Here is a 24825-nt window from a genome sequence, read left to right as displayed (position 1 = left end):
AACAGCTTCAGTGCTCCTTGTCATAGATTCTGCAAGTCTCTGAACTCTACTGGAGGGATGGACACCATTTTTCCAAAAGATATTCCCTAATCAGGTTTTTTGATTATGGTGGTGAAGAGCACTGTCTTACACGCCAGCCCAAAATCTCCCATAGGTGTTCAATTGGGTTGAGATCTGGTGACTGCAAAGGCCACAGCATGTGATTTACATCATTTTCATACTCATCAAACTGTTCAGTGACTCCCTCGTGTCCTGTGGATGGGGGCATTGTCATCCTGGAAGAGACCACTCCCATCAGGATAGAAGTGTTTCATCATAGGATAAAGGTGATCACTCAGGATAACTTTGTATTTGTTTGCAGTGACCCTTCCCTGGAGAAGTGGATCCAAACCATGACAGGAAAATGCCCCCCGCAGCATAACAGAGCATATACCTTAAAAGCCATATAACAAATCGACAATTGAATTATTCTCTCAGTCTTTCCAAACTTTTTATTCACAGTTTAAAGTAAAATCTGATTGGTAATTTTGCTCATATCCTATCACATTTTGATATCAATATTTCATTTTAGTGAATTTACAGCCAACTTCCTCTACAGTATGTTCGTCTTGCGGGAGTTACTCTGCAGTATCTCAAGAGTGGTTATGACTTTAATAGTTCTTCTAAACCACGGATAGAAAAAGACATAGATCACAGGGTTTGCCCAGGAGTTTGAAAAGAAAAGGAAGACCACAAAGAATGAAGACAAATTGTTAAGGTCTGTTTCCACACCTACAAAGGCTGGAAAGTAATAAGGACAGAAACATATCAGAAACACAACTATGACAATACCAAGTGTCCCAGCTGCTTTCCTCTCAGATTTCCTAGCCGTTATAGTCACCACACCAGGCTTAATGGTGGTGATATGAGACAACGTAGCACGTGCCTGTTTTATAGCCACAATGAACACGCTCATATACAGAAACACAATGACAACAATTGGAATAGTAAAGGTGATAACAAGGTCAACAGCTCCTGCAATGTAATGGGAAATGAAAACACATTCTCCATAGCAGGAATAATAACTGCTCAATTGACTTAAGTTGTCTGTTTGTATCAGGATGTTGTAGAGAACAGAACAGACCCAGCACAGACAAACACAGACTTGGACTCTTCTCTGGGTGATTTTGGTTGGGTAGTGCAGGGGGTCACAAATAGCCACATAGCGATCGATTGATATGAGCACCATGTTTCCGACTGAAGCAGAAGTAATGACATAGCCCACAAAATAGAACAGAGCACACAGAAAGTCACCCAGCATCCAGCAGGCCCCCGTGAAGCGAAATCCCTCTACTGGCATCAACAGGATGCCCACGAGGAAGTCTGAGACAGCCAACGAGAGCAGGAGGAGGTTGGTCGGGGTATGGAGCTGCCTGGAAAAACAGAAAATTATTGAAATTTAGTTTCAATACCATTATGTTAATAGTTAACAAAAAGCATGCTGCTATAGTGGATTTCAATGCGTTTGTATCCTGTACTTATTATGTGTGTGGCATATGAGGCTCCTTCTATCTTTTGCGTGGGGTTTTAAGAAACACACTTAATATATCTTCGGATAACTGAAGTCAAAATTCCCATAATACTCATAAGAGTCAGGTAAAAAGTTATCATTTTTATATTTGTATAATCATTGGTAATATTAGTAAAGATAGTATTAACCACAATTTACATACGTGTACACCATATAGAGCAGATATAAAGCAATCAAGCAACCTAAGGTTCCTTTTTAAGGACCACTTTTTAAGAACATCGTTACTCACAAACCATTTCTCCTCAGTACACAAGTTTTATGTAATACTGCATCATTAGAAATCTATCCATGCCTGAAATGGGAGATGGAGATGATGACCAGGAGGTTAAGAGCTACAGTCAGCAGAGAGATGAAGGACAGCAGAATGGAAAGGAGCAAGGCTTCAGACTGAGGACGCATTTGTTTCCTGCAGGAGGCGTTGAGAAGGTGTGGAAAACAGAGATCAGCTCCTTCCAGCATCTCCATCACCAGACAGAGGAGTTGAGAAGCTGCTGAAGTCTGGCAGCTGTTTGACCTTACACAACTAATTTATCACACACTCCAAATCCCTCCCTTCCTTCACCAGGGACTGCTATGACTCCTCCCTATGTAAAAAAAACAAAAACAAAATGCTCTCCATATCATCCATCTTCATCTCTCTATTAACTATCTTGTCTTCTTCCTCACCAACCTCCCCTTTGTGCCCCCTCCCCCATCTCCCCCACACATCCAGACACTTTTCTTTCTCAACCTCTTTTCTTATTTCAACCTCCTCCTCATCTCCTGTCTTGTTTTTCTATTTCCCCTACTCCTTTCTCTCTCTTTCGTCATAGTTTGGTGTAACAGTTTGCTTTCAGACAAATGTGGCTGACAGAAAGCCTCCCCCTCCTTTGGAATACAGCTGTGCCGTGTACTTGCAAGACAGATAAACAAAGGGCTACTTATCTGTGCATATGTTGGCTTCACAGTTTTTCAGATTATTTCCAAAAGCCAAACTGTATTCTGACACTGAAAATAAACTTTAACTCTTCATTGGATACCTTACAAGGGGGCATTTAACAATTCTAACTGTCTTTTGCTGGCAGCAACAGGACGTCATTGACTGAGTCATTGACTTTATAATAATAACAATTATCCATCCATCCATTCATGTCACTTATCCCAATTGGGATCGCGGGGATGCTGGAGCCTATCCCAGCAGTCATTGGGCGGCAGGCAGGGAGACACCCTGAACAGGCCACCAGTCCAGTACAGGGTCGACACATTCACAGCTAGAGCCAATGTAGTATGGCCGATTCACCTGACCTACATGTCTTTGGACTGTGGGAGGAAACTGGAGCACCGGAGGAAGCCCACCCAGACATGGAGAGAACATGCAAATGCCACACAGAGGACGCCCTGGGACAACCTCCAAGGACGGACAACCCCAGGGTTCGAACCCAGGACTTTCTTGCTGTGAGGCGACCGTGCTAACCACTGCGCCACCATACCGCCATAACAATAATTATAAATAATAATCCACCCATCCATTCATTATCCAAACCGCTTATCCCGCTCTCAGGGTCATGGGGATACTGGACCCTATTCCAGCAGTCACTGGGCAGCAGGGTGGGGAGACACCCTGGATAGGCCACCAGTCCATCACAGTGCCCACACACACACACACACACACACACACACACACACACACACACACACACACACACACACACACACACACACACACACACACACACACACATATTATTATTATTATTATTATAAGGTAGGTGGTACCAGTTGGCTCACAACTGGTACCACCTACCTACTTTCCAAAACAGAAGACACCAAAAACCCTAAAAACTATCGTCCCATCACATGTCTCCCTACAACCTACAGGATCTTAACAGCCATCATCAGCGGGAGAGTTTACAAACACCTGGAAGAAAACAACCTACTTCCCATAGAACAAAAAGGGTGTTGAAAAAGGAGCTATGGCTGCAAAGACCAGCTTCTAATAAACAAGGACATCATTAAGGAAGTAAAATCTGACAACAGCTTGGAAAGACTATAAGAAGGCGTTCGACTTTGTACCCCATGATTGGATACTAAAATAACTTGACATCTACAAAATATCACCAATCCTTATCCAGTTCCTAACAGCAAATATGGACCAGTGGAAAACAACCCTTGTTCTAAAATACACAGACGGGACGCTACATTCAAGGCAGATCAACTTCAATAGCAGCATATTTCAAGGCCACTCTCTTTCTCCTCTCCTCTTTGGCATAGCTCTTACTCCACTATCCTCCCTCCTGAACAACACTAGCTATGGTTATACTATTAACCATCTAGTCTACATGCATGACCTGAAAACCTTTACCAAGAATGACCAAGAACAAACTAGCCTATTGACTATCGTAAAAAGGCTTCAGTGACACATCAAAATGGAGTTCGGACTAGACAAATGTGCCAAAGCTACATTCAAAAAAGGAAAACTTATCACCACCGAAAACATCCAAATTGACATAGACATGACCATCCAAGACCTAGAACAAGAAGGCACATACAAATACCTGGGAGTGAATGAAGGGGACGGGATACAACATGCAAAAATGAAAGAAAAGATCAGAAAGGAATACTACCGAAGAATACGAATGGTAACAAAATCCCAATTCAATGCACCCAACCGAATGGAAGCCATCAACACCCTGGCTACACCAGTAGTAACTTACAGCTTCAACAACGTCGACTGGAATCTAGAAGAGATCAGGAAACTAGATAGAAAAACAAGAAAAATACTCACCTTACAGAGGATGCACCACCCAAAATCAGATGTGGATAGATTGTACCTCCCAAGAAACGAGGGTGGCAGGGGTCTAATCCAACTGGAAACTGCCTACAAAACAACAACAATAGGCGTAGATACTTACTTTAACACCAAAAATTACACCCTTCTTGTGATTGCTAGAGAGCATGAAAAACAAAACAAAAAGTACTCCGTAGCTAACCAAGCCGCAATGTTCAGAAGAGCGCTCAACCTCCCTGAAACACCGCAACCTGAAAATGAAGCTCCAACCATCCACGCCTGAAAAGTCAAACAAAAAGCAAAGTGTCACGCCCAAGAACAAATGAAACAAAAATGGGAAGGGAAACAAATGCACGGGCAATACCCAAAAAGAGTAGGTGAGAAAGATGTAGACCAACATATGACCAACCAATGGCTCAAAACAGCTGGGCTGAAAAACCGAAACAGAGGGCTTTATCATCAGTGCCCAAAACCAGGCCATCAAGACCAATTACTACCAGAGCAAAATCCTCAAAGATGGCACAGACCCAGCGTGCATGGTATGTGGTCAATTCCAGGAAACCATTGACCATATCGTGGCAGGGTGACCTGAGCTGGCCAAAACTGAATACCTACAAAGACACAACAAGGCCGCCACATACCTGCACTGGAACATCTGCAAAGAATTCAACATCAACACAAAAGAAAAATGGTACGAGCACAAGCCCCAAACAGTAACAGAAAAAGATGACATCGCAATCCTATGGGACATGCCAATACAGACAGATCGTGAGATAAAGGCCAACAGACCAGACATCATCATCAAGAACAAAAAAGAAAAAAGCTGCCTACTCATCGACATGTCCATCCCAACTGAAAGGAACACCTCAGTAAAAGTAACTGAAAAACTGTCGAACTATAAAGACCTTGAAATCGAGATTGAACGAATGTGGGGAATGAAAACCACAACAATACCAGTAGTGATAGGAGCCGTGGGACTTGTAAAAAAAAAAAAAAAGGATGGAGAAATACACCCAACGGCTCCTGGGTAACATCAGAATACAAGAAAGACAGAAGATTGCACTACTTGGAACAACTCATATTCTAAGAAAGGCACCATCCATCAAACACGTAGATTTTTACCTCATTCTAACCCTAGGCCACAGGAATGGGCCCGGTTATTATGTTGTATTATGGCATGAAGTTAAAGGAAATTTGTATAATAATAATAAATAATACCACCCTGAATCTCCATCATGCAGACGGGTCGTTAACATTGAGACCGATCAACATCAGAAGTGGAATCTTCTAAGGGAACTCACTATCACCACTGCTGTTCTGCCTTGCACTAGCACCACTCAGCAATCTACGGAACAACAGCAGCTATGGGTACAAATCACAGAATGGCAAACTGACGCACCTGTTCTACACTGACGACATCAAGACGTTTACCAAGGATGACAATCAGCAGAAGGGTCTACTCACCATCGACAAGACCTTCAGCAACGACATCAAGAAGGAATTTGGAATTGACAAGTGTGCCAAAGCCACTTTCAAGAAAGGAAGACTTATCAAGACTGCAGACTTAGACCTTGACACTGACAACATAATCAAAGAGCTAGACCGAGATGGCACATACAATTACCTAGGAGTGAACGAGGGAGATAGCATACAACACTCAACCATGAAGGAGAAGATCTGGAAAGAGTACCACAGGAGAATGCATATGGTATTGACGAGCGAACTCAATACAGCTAACAAAATTGAAGCTATCAACACCCTAGTGATACATGTAGTGACGTACAGCTTCAACATCATCAACTGGAAACTGAACGACATGAAGAGATTAGACACCAAGACAAGAAAGACGCTGACCATGGAGAAGATGCACCACCCGAAAGACACACAAAAGGCCTGATAATTGCTGCACAAGACCAGAGCTTGGCAACCAGATCTTATCCCCATCGCATCATCAAAGATGGAACAGACCCAAAATGCAGAATCTGTGGAATGTACGAAGAAACCATTGACCACACTCAGGCTGCCCAGAACTGGCAAAGATCGAGTACATATACAGGCACTACAAGGCAGCAGCATACCTGCACTGGAAGATCTGCGGGAGTTACAAGATCAAAATGACTGATTAGTGATACGAACATCAGCCAAAAACGGTCACTGAGAACAATGATGTCACCATCCTCTGGGACATACCCATCCACACTGACAGAGATAAAAGCCAACAAGCCTGACATCGTTATGAAGGACAGGAAGGAAAAGAGGTGCATGCTCTTCAAGATGGCAATACCATCCGAAAAAAACACCTCAGTGAAAGTCACAGAGAAGCTGACCAAGTACAAACACTTGGAGATTGAAATCAACAGGATGTGGGGTATGGTATGAAGACCGAAACAGCACCAGTGGTCATTGGAGCTCTAGGACTCATGGAGAAGGGAATGGAAAAGTTCACCAACCATATCCCAGGCAACATCAACATCCATGCAGTCCAGAAGATCGCCCTACTCGAAACAGCCTACATATCATGACGAGTACTGTCAATCAAGTGACATCCGCCATATAGCGCCTCAGATCCATAGTTTGGACCCGGCTCTACAGGATATAAAACAGGAAACATGAAAGAAACAATAAAAATAATATTGAACTGAGAGGCTCCAGAATCCCCGTGACCCTGAGGGCAGGATAAGCGGTTTGGATAATGGATGGATAGATATATAGCACCTTTCTTAAACAGAATTTACAAAAAGCCCTACAGGATAAAACCATGGACAAATAGCCAGCAGCAATAAAATGATTACAACAGTCTGGGTAGCGTAGGGGTCTATTGCGTTGCCTACCAACACAGAGATCACCGGTTTGAATCCCTGTGTTACCTCCGGCTTGGTCGGGCATCCCTACAGACACAATTGGCCATGTCTGCGGGTGGGAAGCTGGATGTGGGCACGTGTCCTGGTCACTGCACTAGCGCCTCCTCTGGTCGGTCCTCTGATTACGATCAAACAATGAAACACTAAAAACACTGCCTGAAGTAAAAACAACAAGGAACTAATAAGGCGGTAAAAATCATGAAATAGCAAGACCATAATCTCTCTGCTAGAAAGCCAGTTTTCTTCCATAAGTTTATATTCAAACTTCAATACAGCCTTTGCCACAAGGTGTCGGTAAATCAGGGAGTGATTCACACAGATGACCGGGAGTCCTTTGGGCTAAAATGCTATAATTGGTAATTACACAGAACTAAAAAAAAAACAAAAATAAACAACAACAAAAAAACTACCACATACATTTCAGTTTGGTAATCATGAGATCCCATATTAACTGGTATCCAGTACTGGCTTGGGCTCTCGGTCTGATCCAAGACCTGACCTATAGCTGCCTTGTGTGATTTCAAAAGTAGCAGCGCTAGCATCATAACTAACTGGCACTGATTGGTTTTTATTCTCATGAATAAGAATTAAAAGATACTCTCAATCCAAGGCAAATACTATAGGTACTGCTGTATAACAAATCCCCCAAATTCATGAATATTAATTAGCTAAAACACCACAATGGCAGATGTTTACAGAAATTAAGAGACTTAAAGAATATATAATATCACTTCACAATTATTTGTATAATGAAATGATAGGAATAGAAATAACAAAAATAATAGAATGATAGAAATAATAGAAATATTGACTAGTGTAAATGGCTGTTTGGGAGGTTTCCATCCACAGATTCCAAATCATTCTGCTCTCCCTAGGCTCAATTCATTCAGAGCCAGTAGCAGCTGAATGAGTGCTACCTTGCTTGTCTTTATGGACAAACAGTCAATAGAATTGAATACATCTCTGTACATCAACTTCATCAAATTTGAAAAAGCATTGGATAGCTTAGCGCAACCCTTTGGTGGCTAATGGGACACTCATCAGGAACTCATACAACTGAACCTCATGCAGCTATTTAAGAGCATCAATGTAGCAGTGTAACTACCATATATGCAGGCAATGCAGCTGCATTGGGGCCCGTAACAGTTTACGGCCCTCACATACTAATCCCTCTTTATCTCACCACTGCTGTATCAAAGATCTTGAGCACTGACTCTATAGTATACGGTATGTTCAACAATGTGCAGTGTACCCGCACATTAATTATGGACATGCTTACTGCATAGCAAAACCCACAATGAAGAGTTAGCTAATTGGCAAATTGTCATGACTTTGCACCGTGAAAAGCCTGGAGAGTGTGCTTATGATGTAAGTAGAACTTATTTGACTAATAATCAACGTACACACTTGTGTTTTGTGTTTATAAGGCCTATGCACAGACATGAATAATGTTATCAATGCGGCATCACTGATGATGTTTTCATTTGTGTCAAGGTGTGCGGTCACTGATTATGTTTTCATATGTGTCAATTATATTTTCATCCGTTATGCTGCTCTTAATCTGATTTTGTTAAGTATGCTAGTCTATCACTGTCTTGGCCTTGCTATTATGATTCATATTCTATAGTATGGTGGTCTGTTATTGAAGTAATCATTTAATTTAGGATTAGGAATGAGTATATTAGCGGGGCAGCTCAGGTTGGATGATTTGGAGACAAAGCAAGTGAGGCGAGATTGAGATGACTTGGACATGTGTGGAGGAGAGATGCTGGGTATATTGTGAGAAGGATGCTGAAGATGGAGCTGCCAGGCAAGAGGAATAGAGGAATGCCAAAGAAGAGGTTTATGGATGTGGTGAGGGAGGACATGCAGGTGGCTGGTGTGACAGAAGAAGATGCCGAGGACAGCAAGAGATGGAAACAGATGAACTGCTGTGGCGACCCTGAACGGGAGCAGCCAAACGTAGTAGTAGTAGAACCCTGGTCATGCCCTGTGTTGAAATCCACATTAATGAACAATGTCCTATATAAGAATAGACAGTTGCCCAAAAACATTGTAGGGAGGAAATGCTTTACTTGTAGTCATGCTGTTATGTGTAATAAAGAATATTACTTCAACAGGAATTACGTATATATCGGCCGGTGCAGGACCAGGGCCAGAAGGATTAATATGGATCCTCATCATCCCAACAACGGATTGCTTCAGCCGCTTCAGACAGACAAATGCTTCCATAGCCACAAAGCCAACACAGAGAAACTCAGGAGTTTCTGCCCCCAGGCCGTAAGGACAGTAAAAACACCAAATAACAATATCATTAATAATGTTGACTGTCTATTAAACTGTGTACGCAAGACTAAGAACTGTTCTCTATGTTGCACAGTTCAGTTTGCCAAAAAAACAAAAACAAACAAAAAACAGCATTTCACTGCTCATTGTACTTGTCCGTGAAGTATGTGACATATAAACCTCTGAAATCTTGAATCTCTTCTATCTTCATATCCAGATAATGATTACTTAACAACGTTCACCTTTACTGCATATTTCCTTACAAGACAGGTGAGAAATTAAAGGGAAAAAAAGTGTCTCTGTAAAGTTCATTTAATATAGCGACTCTCAAAGAACAAGGTTACAAAGTGCTTCACAAGTAAAATTGTTAAGAATAAGACCATAAAAACAGTACAAAAAAGAAAAAAGAAACAATGAAACGTAAGCAACAACAGACCTTAGAAACACACAAAATTGCAAACACTAGATAGCATGACACGAGACAAAGGCCAGTTTGAATAAATGGGTCTTCAGCTGCCTTTTTTTTTTTTTTTTGGATTTCCCCCCCTTTTTCTCCCCAGTTGTACTCAGCCAAGTACCCTATTTTCTGAGCCATCCCAGTCGCTGCTCCACCCCCTCTGCCAAGCCAGGGAGGGCTGCAGACTACCACATGCCTCCTCCGATACATGCGGAGTCACCAGCACTTCTTTTCACCTTACAGTGAGGAGTTACACCAGGGGGACGAGGCTCGAGGGAGGGTCACGCTATTTACCCCAGTTCCCCCTCCCCCCTGAACAGGCGCCTCGAACCAGAGGCGGCGCTAGTTTTGCAACCAGCACACACCCACATCCGGCTTCCCACCCACAGACACGGCCCATTGTGTTTGTAGGGAAGCCTGACTAAGCCGGAGGTAACATGGGGATTCAGCCTGGTGATCCCCATGTTGGTAGGCAACGGAATAGACAGCTATGCTACCCGGACGCCCCTTCAGCTGCTTTTTAAAGGTGTCAACAGAGACCGCAGATTGTACGTCTATAGGTAGAGCATTAGTAGTAAGATGTGAGGTGTTGGGCAAACATGAGCCTCCAGAACAGCTTCAGTGCTCCTTGTCATAGATTCTACAAGTCTCTGAACTCTACTGGAGGGATGGACACCATTTTTCCAAAAGATATTCACTCATCTGGTTTTTTGATTATGGTGGTGGAGAGCACCGTCTTACACGCCAGCCCAAAATCTCCCATAGGTGTTCAATTGGGTTGAGATCTGGTGACTGCGAAGGCCACAGCATGTGATTTACATCATTGTCATACTCATCAAACCGTTCAGTGACTCCCTCATGTCCTGTGGGTGTGGGCATTATTATCCTGGAAGAGACCACTCCCATCAGGATAGAAGTGTTTCATCATAGGATAAAGGTGATCACTCAGGATAACTTTGTATTGGTATGCAGTGACCCTTCCCTGGAGAAGTGGATCCAAACCATGACAGGAAAATGCCCCCCGCAGCATAACAGAGCATATACCTGAAAAGCCATATAACAAATTGACAATTTAATTATTCTCTCAATCTTTCCAAACTTTTTATTCAGTTTAAAATGAAATCTGATTGGTAATTTTGCTCATATCCTATCACATTTTGATATCAATATTTCATTTTAGTGAATTTACAGCCACCTTCCTCTACAGTATGTTCATCTTGCAGGAGTTAGTCTGCAGTATCTCAAGAGTGGCTATGACTTTAATAGTTCTTCTAAACCACGGATAGAAAAAGACATAGATCACAGGGTTTGCACAGGAGTTTGAAAAGAAAAGGAAGACCACCAAGGATGAAGACAAACTGTTAAGTTCTGTGTCCACACCTACAAAGGCTGGATAGTAATAAGGACAGAAACATATCAGAAACACAACTATGACAATACCAAGTGTCCTAGCTGCTTTCCGCTCAGATTTCCTAGCCGTTATAGTCACCACACCAGGCTTAATGGTGGTGATATGAAACGACATAGCACGTGCCTGTTTTACAGCCACAATGAACACGCTCATATACAGAAACACAATGACAACAATTGGAATAGTAAAGGTGATAACAAGGTCAACAGCTCCTGCAATGTAATGGGAAATGAAAACACATTCTCCATAGCAGGAATAATAACTGCTCAATTGATTTAAGTTGTCTGTTTGCATCAGAGTGTTGTAGAGAACAGAACAGACCCAGCACAGACAAACACAGACTTGGACTCTTCTCTGGGTGATTTTGGTTGGGTAGTGCAGGGGGTCACAAATAGCCACATAGCGATCGATTGATATGAGCACCATGTTTCCGACTGAAGCAGAAGTAATGACATAGGCCACAAAATAGAACAGAGCACACAGAAAGTCACCCAACATCCAGCAGGCCCCTAAGAAGCGAAATCCCTCTACTGGCATCAACAGAATGCCCACGAGGAAGTCTGAGACAGCCAACGAGAGGAGGAGGAGGTTGGTCGGGGTATGGAGCTGCCTGGAAAAACAGAAAATTATTGAAATTTAGTTTCAATACCATTATGTTAATAGTTAACAAAAAGCATGCTGCTATAGTGGATTTCAATGCGTTTGTATCCTGTACTTATTATGTGTGTGGCATATGAGGCTCCTATCTTTTGCATGGGGTTTTAAGAAACACACTTAACATATCTTCGGATAACTGAAGTCAAAATTCCTAAAATACTCATAAGAGTCAGGTAAAAAGTTATCATTTTTATATTTGTATAATCATTGGTAGTATTAGTAAAGATAGTATTAACCACAATGTACATACACCTGGTACACCATATAGAGCAGATATAAAGCAATCAAGCAACCTAAGGTTCCTTTTTAAGGACCACTTTTTAAGAACATCGTTACTCACAAACCATTTCTCCTCAGTACACAAGTTTTATGAAATACTGTATCATTAGAAATCTATGCATGCCTGAAATGGGAGATGGAGATGATGACCAGGAGGTTAAGAGCTACAGTCAGCAGAGAGATGAAGGACAGCAGAATGGAAAGGAGCAAGGCTTCAGACTGAGGACGCATTTGTTTCCTGCAGGAGGCGTTGAGAAGGTGTGGAAAACAGAGATCAGCTCCTTCCAGCATCTCCATCACCAGATAGAGGAGTTGAGAAGCCTCTGAAGTCTAGCAGCTGTTTGACCTTACACAACTAATTTATCACACACTCCAAATCCCTCCCTTCCTTTATCCCTTTCTTCACCAGGGACTGCTATCACTCCTCCCTATGTTAAAAAAACAAAACAAAACACTCTCCATATCATCCATCTTCATCTCTCTATTAACTATCTTGTCTTCTTCCTCACCAACCTCCCCTTTGTGCCCCCTCCCCCATCTCACCCACACATCCAGACACTTTTCTTTCTCCACTCTTTACCTCTTTCCTGATTTCAACCTCCTCCTCATCTCCTCTCTTGTTTTTCCATTTCCCCTACTCCTTTCTCTCCCTTTTGTAATACTTTGGTGTAACAATTTGCTTTCAGACAAATGTGGCTGACAGAAAGCCTCCCCCTCCTTTAGAATACAGCTGTGCCATTTACTTGCAAGACAGATAAACAAAGGGCTACTTATCTGTGCATATGTTGGCCTCACAGTTTTTCAGATTATTTCCAAAAGCCAAACTGTATTCTGACACTGAAAATAAACTTTAACTCTTCATTGGATACCTTACAAGGGGGCATTCAACAATTCTAACCATCTTTGGCTGGCAGCAACAGGACATCATTGACTGAGTCATTGACTTTATAATAATAGCAATTATCCATCCATCCATTCATGCCGCTTATCCCAATTGGAATCGCGGGGATGGTGGGGCCTATCCCAGCAGCCATTGGGCTGCAGGCAGGGAGACACCCTGGACAGGCCACCAGTCCAGTACAGTCTCGACACATTAACACCTAGAGACAATTTAGTATGGCTGATTCACCTGACCTACATGTCTTTGGACTGGGAGGAAACTGGAGCACCGGAGGAAACCCACGCAGACACGGAGAGAATATGAAAACTCCACACAGAGGATGCCTGAGACAACCCCCAAGGACGGACAAACCCCAGGGTTCGAACCCAGAACTTTCTTGCTGTGAGGCAACCATGCTAACCACTGCGCTACCATACTGCCATAATAATAATAATCCATCCATCCATTTATCATCCAAACCACTTATCCCGCTCTCAGAGTCACAGGGATGCTGGAGCCTATCCCAGCAGTCACTGGCCGGCAGGGTGGGGAGACACCCTGGACAGGCCACCAGTCCATGACAGGGCTCACACACACACACACACACACACACACACACACACACACACACACACACATCAAGGGACAATTTAGTACGGCTGATTCACCTAACCTACATGTCTTTGGACTGGGGGAGAAAACCAGAGCACCTAGAGGAAACCCACGCAGACACAGGGAGAACATGCAAACTCCACACAGAGGACGACCCGGGACAACCCCCAAAGTTGGACTACCCCAGGACTCGAACCCAGGACCTTCTTGCTGTGAGGCGACCATGCTAATAAATAATAATAAAAATTATAATAATAATAATAATACCACCCTGAATCTCCATCATGCAGACGGGTCGTTAACATTGAGACCGATCAACATCAGAAGTGGAATCTTCTAAGGGAACTCACTATCACCACTGCTGTTCTGCCTTGCACTAGCACCACTCAGCAATCTACGGAACAGCAGCAGCTATGGGTACAAATCACAGAATGGCAAACTGACGCACCTGTTCTACACTGACGACATCAAGACGTTTACCAAGGATGACAATCAGCAGAAGGGTCTACTCACCATCGACAAGACCTTCAGCAACGACATCAAGAAGGAATTTGGAATTGACAAGTGTGCCAAAGCCACTTTCAAGAAAGGAAGACTTATCAAGACTGCAGACTTAGACCTTGACACTGACAACATAATCAAAGAGCTAGACCGAGATGGCACATACAATTACCTAGGAGTGAACGAGGGAGATAGCATACAACACTCAACCATGAAGGAGAAGATCTGGAAAGACTACCACAGGAGAATGCGTATGGTATTGACGAGCGAACTCAATACGGCTAACAAAATTGAAGCTATCAACACCCTAATGATACATGTAGTGACGTACAGCTTCAACATCATCAACTGGAAACTGAACGACATGAAGAGATTAGACACCAAGACAAGAAAGACGCTGACCATGGAGAAGATGCACCACCCGAAAGCACACGTCGACAGCCTGTACCTACCAAGAACTTCAGGAGGACGAGGCCTAGTCCAACTCGAACTGACCTTCAAGACTACCACTATCGGGCTAGATGCATACCTGACAGAAACAGATGACCCACTCCTCCGATTAGTAAAACATCAGACCTACTCCATCAATAAAGAAGCTGCGAAATTCAAGAGAGTACTTGATATCTCAGAAACCCCACCTACAGAAAATGAGGAAACTACCATCTACGCCAAATGAGTGAAGTAGAAGGCAAAACACCATGGCCAGCAGCAACTGCAAAAAACCTGGGAGGACAAAGCAATGCACAGGAAGTACCCAAAAAGATTGAAAGATGCAGATGTGGACCAACAAAAGACACACGGAGGGCCTGATAATCACTGCACAAGACCAGAGCCTGGCAACCGATCCTATCACCATCGCATCATCAAAGATGGAACAGACCCAAAGCGCAGAATCTGTGGAATGTGCAAAGAAACCATTGACTACATTCAGGCTGCCCAGAACTGGCAAAGACCGAGTACATATGCTGCTGCCCTGCACTACAAGGCAGCAGCATACCTGCATTGGAAGACCTGCAGGAATTACAAGATCAAAACGACTGAGAAGTGGTACGAACATCAGCCAAAAACGGTCACTGAGAACATGATGTCACCATCCTCTGGGACATACCCATCCAAGAGATAAAAGCCAACAAGCCTGACATTATTATGAAGGACAAGAAGGAAAAGAGGTGCATGCTCATCGACATGGTAACACCACCCGAAAAAAACACCTCAGTGAAAGTCACAGAGAAGCTGACCAAGTACAAACACTTGGAGATTGAAATCAACAGGATGTGGGGTATGGTATGAAGACCGAAACAACACCAGTGGTCATTGGAGCTCTAGGACTCATGAAGAAGGGAATGGAAAATTTCACCATCCATATCCCAGGCAACATCAACATCCATGAAGTCCAGAAGATCGCCCTACTCGAAACAGCCTACATATCATGACGAGTACTGTCAATCAAGTGACATCTGCCCTATAGTGCCTCAGATCCATAGTTTGGACCCGGCTCTACAGAATATAAAACAGGAAACATGAAAGAAACAATAAAAATAATATTGAACTGAGAGGCTCCAGCATCCCCGCGACCCTGAAGGCAGGATAAGCGGTTTGGATAATGGATGGATAGATATATAGCACCTTTCTTAAACAGAATTTACAAAAAGCTCTACAGGATTATACCATGGACAAACAGCCAGCAGCAATAAAATGATTACAATAGTCTGGGTAGCGTAGGGGTCTATTTTGTTGCCTACCAACACAGCGATCACTGGTTTGAATCCCCGTTTTACCTCCGGCTTGGTCGGGCGTGCCTGCAGACACAATTGGCCATATCTGCGGGTGGGAAGCTGGATGTGGGAATAGTCAAGTTTTCAAAGAAGGCATGTAGGGGAGCAGGGTCATCGCTACATTCTGATGCATAGAGGCTAGAGTAACATTGCAAAAAGGCTTTGTTTATGTCATCATGATCTTTCAGCACCTCTCCTGTATGTGACTGAATCTTTGTGATTGAGCGGGTAGCAGCTGCTTGACAGGCTTGCAAAGCCAATAATCTATCCGCCTAATCTCCAAATTCATAGATGTTGTGTCTGGATTTCAGAATGAGACGTGTTGTCTCATCAGTGGATAAAATATTAAATTCAATTTGCAGTTTCAAATGTTCCTTATATAGATCTGGGGTCGGGGATTGAGCATATTTTGAGTCAATATTCAGGATTTGTTGAGAAATCTCATTTAATTTTGAGGGTTTTTTTTCTTTTTTAATTGTCGAAGAATAACCTATGATTTGCCCTCGGATGTACACTTTAAGAGTCTCGCATAGTGTGGCTTGTGAGATCTCTGGGGAAGTGTTTGTCTCTTGGAAAAATTGTATTTGGGCTGAAATGAAGCCCACAAATTTGTCGTCCGATAACAGAAGAGGGTTAAGTCTCCAGATTCTATTTGGGGGAGGACGATTTGGAAGATCCAAATCAAATATGATGGCACTATGATCAGATATAATAATACTATTATATGAGCAAGTTTTAACCTTATGCAGCAGTCTGTTATCAAGTGTGAAATAGTCTATGCGGGTATAGGTATGGTGCACGTTAGAAAAAAAGGAATAAGCTCTGGTGTGGGAAAACTTAAAACATCCAAATATCTGAAAGACCACATTGATTCATGAAGTCACACAACTCCAGCTGACCTAAAGAGATTCTGGGGAGTGTTTGATGACCTATCTAAAGTTACATCTAGTACAAGATTAAAATCACCTCCCACGATGAGAAATCCACTGTCGAGCTTAGGTATTGTCAAAAATAATTTCTCAAAAAATTACTGTCATCACAGTTAGGGGCATATAAGTTCACTAAAATAACAGGACTGGCAAAGAGTTGCCCAACAACAATAATATATCGCCCATTTGGATCACTAATTACCTCTTTGGAACGAAAAGAAATGTTTTTGTTTATTAATATGGCTGCCCCTCTGGCTTTTGCATTAAATTTGGAATGGTATACTTGACCAAACCAATTTCGATTAAGACCAGAAATATTGGCCTTACAAAGATGCATTTCTTGTAAAAATGCTACATCTACCTTCAATTGCTGCAAATGAGACATAACAATGTCTTTTCACTGGGTTATTGACCCCTTTTACATTCCAGGATATGAGCTTAGTAGGGTAAACAGTCACCTTATTGGATTGACCTACCATGACAGTCTAAGAAAAGAAATAAAAAAGGGAGAAGCAAACCACATTTGGTAGCCCAAAGGTGATGTCCTGTTTGAGAGAGCACATGAATGGGGAAAAGAAAGCAAAGAGAAGGGGGGAGGGAAAAAACAAAAAAACAAAACAAAACGACGGGGGGAGGGGATACTAAAATCCCATGTACCTGTAAACCTGTCGACCCCTTTCCCTTTTACTGCTATTCACTTTGTGCTTAAATCTTGCACTTCAAGCTCTGTCTTTATGGGAAATTGAGAAGAACAAAGAAATATGAATTTAAACTTGGTATCCCTCTACTTATGTATCTAAGCAATGATATAGTGAAAACGAACTTCCAACCACTGTCTCTATCAACAGTTCTGTATCTCAACAAGATAAAGACAGAAACAAATTTAAATAAAATAAAAATTAGACACTTAAACCTATAATCGGGAATTGTTGGTTCTGTCTAAGTCAAAGTAAGAGCCATAAAACATTCAGTTAGACCACTAGTTTTCTATTTAAAAAACAAACAAACAAACAAAAACAAAACAAAAAAAGTTCTGAGCAATAAAGTTGTGGACATTGGCAAAGAAGGCATTCTACAGTGTTTGACGCAACCTCCGAATACTTGCAACAAACAACAGAGGGCAGCAACACACCACTGCAGCCTTCGGTCTGCCCAATCCAAAAAGAAACGAGGACGCAACGTCACGTCCGTTTCTGTTCTACCTGGTCAGATTCACGTCAAGGACATAACGAGGCGTTAGAAAAATACAAAAAATAAATAAAAAACCTTGGGCTCCATTGCTATGCACAACAGTCAAGGCACACACTTAACATGACTTTACTAGTCAGACCGAGTTCATCAACTGAACGTTAAACCAAATAAAAGGCTAGTATGTATTCGGCTAGTATTGATAGCATGTGGTTAAACATTAGAGCTAATAGCTTAGCATTAGAGGCGTACAGTTAGCGATCATCGTTGAACAACCGGACAGCGTTATGCAACCCCCCCCCCCATGATAAACTGCTCAAAACGCAGACCCCCCTATAAACACACACATAGACTAACAGCATATGGGAGATGTTCTTCAGTTTTCAAGTGTTGGTCAACTTAGTTAGCCAGCAATTTTATTCACTCACCGGACAGTCCAGCCAACTCAATCTCGGGAAATGTGACAACCCCGCAATATTTTCCCTGGTTGTGGTTATTGAGGGGTATTATGCCATCGTCATACCTAGATTCGTCGTTAGTTAGCTCAGAAGCTAACCCGCCATGTTAACTACCATTCCCCTCACGTTCTGCTTTTTGTCTTTGGCTGTGGTTGTTTTGCCCATGTTGAACTTGATATAAAGGACGTCAAGTCAAACGCCAGTCTTAATGTTTATATGGGTAAATAATACAGCAGATATCAAATAAATGTCGAACGGTGACAGAGCTTTTCCGACACGCCGCCCACTCCGCCATTCGCCAAACCGGAAGTCCGGAAGAGTGGTTTAATTGGCCGGATACAATTGGGGAGAAAAAAGGGAAAAAGTGATTACGATCAAATAAAGAAGCACTAAAAACACTGCCTAAAGTTAAAAAAAACACACAACAAGGAAATAATAAGGTGGTAAAAATCATGAAAAGGCAAGACCATAATCTCTCTGCTAGAAAGCCAGTTTTCTTCCATAAATTTATATTGAAACTTTAATAAAGCCTTTGCCACTAGGTGCCGGTAAATTGGTAATTGTTACAACCCTCGGTCTCACTGTGTTGCACCCTCGCTTCACTGTTACCCAGTGCACAAATTGTTGCATCCTCACCAGACCGAGGGATGTAACAACTACATATACCTAGCACAAGAAGTAAGGAAATTTGTGTTTGGTAGATTATTTCTTTGTTGTAAAAATGCTTCTCGGCAATAAATCTTATACCGTTGGAAAGCCTGTTTATTTCCCTTTTAAGTGGTGACACATTTGTAAGGAACATGCATTTGTGGGATGAGCAGCAGAGCTAAGTATATGGGTTGCGCCCATGAAAAATTTGCCGAATCTTCTCTGCCAATGCCAAACAGTTTATTTTGCTGTTGCTATTGACTTTTGTTTTGAGCTTCTGGTACCCCAGGTGCTGACAATCAGGTGCCTGATATAAGATTTATTGCCAAGAAGCATAGTTACAACAAGGAAATAATCTAACAGATACAAATTTCCTTACTTTTTGTGCTAAATTTAGAACTAAACAAAAAAACAACAAACAAACAAAAACAAAACAAAACAAAACAAAAAAACAAACAAACTACCACATACATTTCAGTTTGGTAATCATGAGATCCCATATTAACTGGTATCCAGTACTGGTTTGTGTTCTCGGTCTGATCCAAGACCTGACCTATAGCTGCGTTGTGTGATTTCAAAAGTAGCAGTGCTAGCATCATAACTAACTGGCACTGATTAGTTTTTATTCTCATGAATAAGAATTAAAAGATACTCTCAATCCAAGGCAAATACTATATGTACTGCTGTATAACAAATCCCCCAGGCTCATGAATATTAATTAGCTAAAACACCACAATGGCAGATATTTTCAGCAATTAAGAGACTACCTCTGAATAGTGCAGCAATTTTAAAGAATATATAATATCACCTCACAATTATTTGTATAATTAAATGATAGGAATAGAAATAACAAAAATAATAGAATGATAGAAATAATAGAAATATTGCCTAGTGTAAATGGCTGTTTGGGAGGCTTCCATCCATACAATCCAAGTCATTCTGCTCTCCCTGTGCTCAATTCATTCAGAGCCAGTAGCAGCTGAATGAGTGCTACCTTGTTTGTCTTTATGGACAAACAGTCAATAGAATTGAATACACCTCTGTACATCAACTTCACTGACTTTGAAAAAGCATTGGATAGCTTAGAGCAACCCTTTGGTGGCTAATGGGACACTCATCAGGAACTCATACAATGGAACCTCATGCAGCTATCTAGGAGCGTCAATGTAGCAGTGAAACTATCATATATGCAGGCAATGCAACTGCATTGGGGCCTGTAACAGTTTACGGCCCACACACACTGATCTCTCTTTATCTCACTCACTATCATATCAAAGATCTTGAGCACTGAGTCTATAGTATACGGTATGTTCAACAATGTGCAGTGTACCCGCACATTAATTATGGACATCCATACTGCATGGCAAAATCCATACAGAAGAGTTAGCTAATTGGCAAATTGTCACGACTTCGCACTGTGAAAAGCCTGGAGAGTGTGCTTATGATGTAAGTAGAACTTATTATTTATTTGACTAATAATCAACCTACACACTTGTGTTTTGTGTTTATAAGGCTTATGCACAGACATGAATAATGTTATCAATGTGTGGGTGCAGCATCACTGATGGTGTTTTCATTTGTGTCAAGGTGTGCTGTCACTGATTATGTTTTCATAAGTTCAAGGGGTGCTGTCACCTATGGCGGATCTAGAGATTTTTTCCTGGGGTGACAAAGGGGTGGCATGAGGTTCAAGGAGGGGGGCAATGGACATTATTCTAAATGTATTTTTATTCAAAACTCGGATTTCATCGAATGTATTTTGTTCTCTACTGTTTGAGATGAGTTTGGTGCGGGTCTCATTGACCTTCACCATGCATGTAGATAAAATATACTTTAAAAACATATTATCTGATTTATAAATGGGGTGGCAATACTGTGTCCCAGAGGTGGCAGCTGCCACCCCCTGCCACTCCATAGATCCGTGCCTGGCTGTCACCAATTATATTTTCATCCGTTATGGTGCTCCAAAACCTAATTTTGTTAAGTACGCTAGTCTATCACTGTCTTGGCCTTGCTATTATGACTCCTATTCTATAGTATGGTGGTCTGTTATCCTAGTAATCATTTCATTTCAGTGTCAACTGTGCAGTGCATTTCACTGTTGCTGGTTGTTTTAATGCTGCATGCTTTCACTTCTTTCATTTGCTACTGACATTACATTATGTTACGTGTAATTGTGATGGGTAGGCTGGGGTCCGCTTTCACCATCACGCATTGGGGCCTGACACTGACTCACTACGCTGCTGCTTCAGTGTCAAAACGGGGGTCAAGTAGGGTTGCTTGTTGTCATCCTTTCTTTTCCTCCTTGCAATCAACCGGGTTATGAGAGAATCCACAGAAGGGAAGAGAGACAGTATTCAGTGGACAATGTGGGAACAGCTTGAAGACCTTGACTTCACCAATGATATTATCCTCCTCTCACACACTCATGCTCAAATGCAGGAGAAGACAGCCACTATCGCTCAAGCAGTAATACAACTTGGAATCACTCCAAACATGGCACTCTCCCCTAGAGGAAGTGGAGACCTTCAATTACCTAGGTAATGTTACAGACACCACTGCAGAGACAGAGGCAGATATCAATAACAGGATTGATAAGGCTAGGTTGGCATTCAACATGCTCAGGAAGATCTGGAGCTTCAAAACCATATCAACCAACACCAAGCTGCACATCTAAAACTGCAATGGAAGCAGACAATGCTGTGTGGATCCAAGACTTGGACAACAATGGTACAAACAACAAACAGACTAAAATCATTCATCAACAACTGCCTGATGAGAATCCTGAACATCTGGTGGAGGGACAGAGTCAGAGATGTCTAGGAGTGGAAACAACTGGGGACATCTTGAAAAACTTGCCCACAACTGAGTGAGATGGAGGATGATGGCCTATGCTCACTTGAGGAGCCAAGGGCTTAAGTCAAGTAAGTCATTTGGAAAACTGTAAATGACTTTGGTTTGCATAGCATAAGTTTAGACTGGTTGATATTGTTGTGGTAATACGATGCCAGAGTCCTCATTTGTCTAAACATAGAGGATTCAGAGAAAAAGTTCTTTGCAGTACTATCACACTTTATTAATACTTGCAAGCATGGCACAAATAAAGCATAGTTACCAAAGTGTGCACCCTCCCCTGACAGTGCCCTCCTTCATAGTAAGCAGGTCCACTACCCGTGAGGGGTGACGATAGGGCAGTTGTTCATTCTTCTCTTCCCTATCTCATGTTTTCCAGTTCACATCCCACCAAGGCCATTTCTCCAATTACTTTGTACAGACTTTGCTACACTCAGTGAGTATCTTATACATTTGTCGGCTATCAGCTAATAGGTAATAGCCCTTTATTTGTTCACATTGAGAGGACACAAAGTTCATATGTAACAGAACACCACCTTTGTTCTGTTACATATGAACTTTAAGCATCTATCTAAGCAATATACACTCAATTTAAACATGGTATAGCTAATACCTGGTCAAAATTCAAAGTAAGCATACGCCAGAAACGTGATCATCTGAGCACACAGGTCATATGATCATAAAATTGCCTTCACAATCCCTCATTTTGATTACTTTTAATCATCAACAAAATCACCTAAATAAGCATTAAAGGAAAACATAACAATGGCTATACATTCTCAGGAACATCTTACCTCACACAGAATAATTTGCAGTCCTTTCCTTCAGTTGTAAACCAACTGAAATGCATCAGATTTACATCAACACACTCCATACAAACTCACCAGTTAGACAGAAGTCACAATCCTTGGGCAAACATCTCACCCCACTCTTGACTAGGAGCAAGTAAAAGACTCAAGAGGCTATCTACACTTTCTAAGCAAACACATTACGGAAAACCCATTGTTGACATTTGAGAAAATCCTATGTGAATGCGCAAAATTCATCTAAAAACGCAACATAATCCCACTAGTCTTAATCAATGCCTTAATTTGATCCTTCCTTTTCTCCTGTTGCTACTGCCTGTGGGCAGCATCGGTCCTTGCCAATGCTGCCACTTGTTGGTGGCGTCGATCTAATTCCTGCTGGTACCACCTGTCGGTGGCATTGATCCTATTCCTGGACTCATTTACCTCTCATTCTCTGTGGGTGGAGCGGATCTTGCACCACAATCTTACATCCCCGGACCCTCAACATCTTCCTGGAGGCCTGGAGCCTGTTTGAAGTGGTTGCTGTGGATCCACGTGGCCCTCTTGGCAATCTTTACTGCTGTTGGAGTGGTTAGGAGCCCGTTGTATGGTCCCAACCACCACAGTTTTTGCCAATGCTTTACTCCTCTGGTCCTTAACCAAGATCCAGTCCCCCATTTGCAGATCATGGAGCTGGCGCTCCTGAGGTAGTGGTACTGTTGCTGCTACCTGTGAGTGAACAGAGCTCAGCCCTTCGTTTAATTGTACACTGTATGTATTCATGGTGTCATCCAAGAGATCAGCATTTGGCACCTCCCTTGCGGGTGAGCATATACCTGTTCTCATGGGTCTCCCTGTGAGGATCTCGTGCGGAAATAACCCAGATTTTGGTCTCACCCTGGCTCTCATGGCCATTAACACTAATGGCAACATCTTCACCCATGACAACCCTGTCTCTGTGTAACATTTCAATAGTTTGTTTTTCAGGGTGCCATTTTCTCTTTCAACTGCACATCCACTCTGTGGGTGGTAGACACAATGTTTTCTTTAATCAACTCCTATTACTTTTTATGCCTTTTCATGGCCTGATTTGCAAAGTGTGTGCCATTATCACTGCTGATGCATTCAGGTATGCCCCATCTGGGCAGAATGTCTCTCATTAGTATCTTTCCTGTTATCTCTGCATAAGCATGATTGGTTGGGAATGCTTTTACTCATTTTGAAAACATATCTACAATTACCAAGCAATACTTGCTGCCTTCAAATGGGCTTCATTCAGTGGAATCCATCATTTAGTGTTCAAATGGTGCCAGTGGTGCGTAGTGAGCAGACTGCGCTTGCTGCAATCCCCACCCTGGGTTGTTCTGCAAACAAACCAAATATTTTTTCAAAATGTTGAGAATAATTTGAAAAACCTCTTGTAAACCATAGTCTGTTAACTGACACAACCATCACTTTTTCTGAGACATGATATTTCCCATGTGACAAGTTTGCATAATAGAGAAATAGACTATGTAGTAGGCATGGTCTCCCATCCAGGGCCTGCTAAATGTTATTTACATATGTACAACTGTTGCTTTCCATGCAGCTTTTTCCTGCGGTGAGGAGGACATCTGTGAGGGAATCAAATCTTCATTAGTGGCAATTGGTGTTAACATTTGGTTACACTTAATTTTAGGGGGTCGGAGGGAGTCGTAATAAGGTGGTAATGATCATGTAATTTCTTAGAAATAAAGTTGAAATTACCTTGTAATTTGGGTTAGGGTTAGGGTTAGCTGTAAACTTACCTGTAAAAACTACCACCTTATTACTAGGAAATTACAAGGTAATTTCAACCTTATTTCTAAGAAATTACGTGATAATTACCACCTTATTACTAGGAAATTACTAGGTAATTTCCGATCC

At 42.1% G+C, this 24825-nt stretch overlaps 2 protein-coding genes across 2 annotated transcripts; both read right to left on the bottom strand.

Moving 5' to 3' along the window:
• Nucleotides 1-592: 592 nt before the first annotated feature.
• LOC130120910 (trace amine-associated receptor 13c-like) lies at nt 593-2035 on the bottom strand. The gene is made up of 2 exons (XM_056289727.1): nt 1863-2035; nt 593-1412 (listed from the first exon to the last, which is right to left on the bottom strand). Exons 1-2 carry the CDS (start codon nt 2033-2035, stop codon nt 593-595), a joined length of 993 nt encoding a protein of 330 aa, XP_056145702.1.
• A 9107-nt stretch (nt 2036-11142) lies between these two features.
• Nucleotides 11143-12585, bottom strand: LOC130120908 (trace amine-associated receptor 6-like). The gene is made up of 2 exons (XM_056289724.1): nt 12413-12585; nt 11143-11962 (listed from the first exon to the last, which is right to left on the bottom strand). Exons 1-2 carry the CDS (start codon nt 12583-12585, stop codon nt 11143-11145), a joined length of 993 nt encoding a protein of 330 aa, XP_056145699.1.
• Nucleotides 12586-24825: the final 12240 nt, after the last annotated feature.

Source organism: Lampris incognitus, chromosome 11 (genome assembly GCF_029633865.1).
Source record: "Lampris incognitus isolate fLamInc1 chromosome 11, fLamInc1.hap2, whole genome shotgun sequence".
Taxonomy (NCBI): Eukaryota; Metazoa; Chordata; class Actinopteri; order Lampriformes; family Lampridae; genus Lampris; species Lampris incognitus.
The sequence above is the reverse complement of the archived record's forward strand: the minus strand, read 5'-3'. Positions and strand labels throughout refer to the sequence as shown.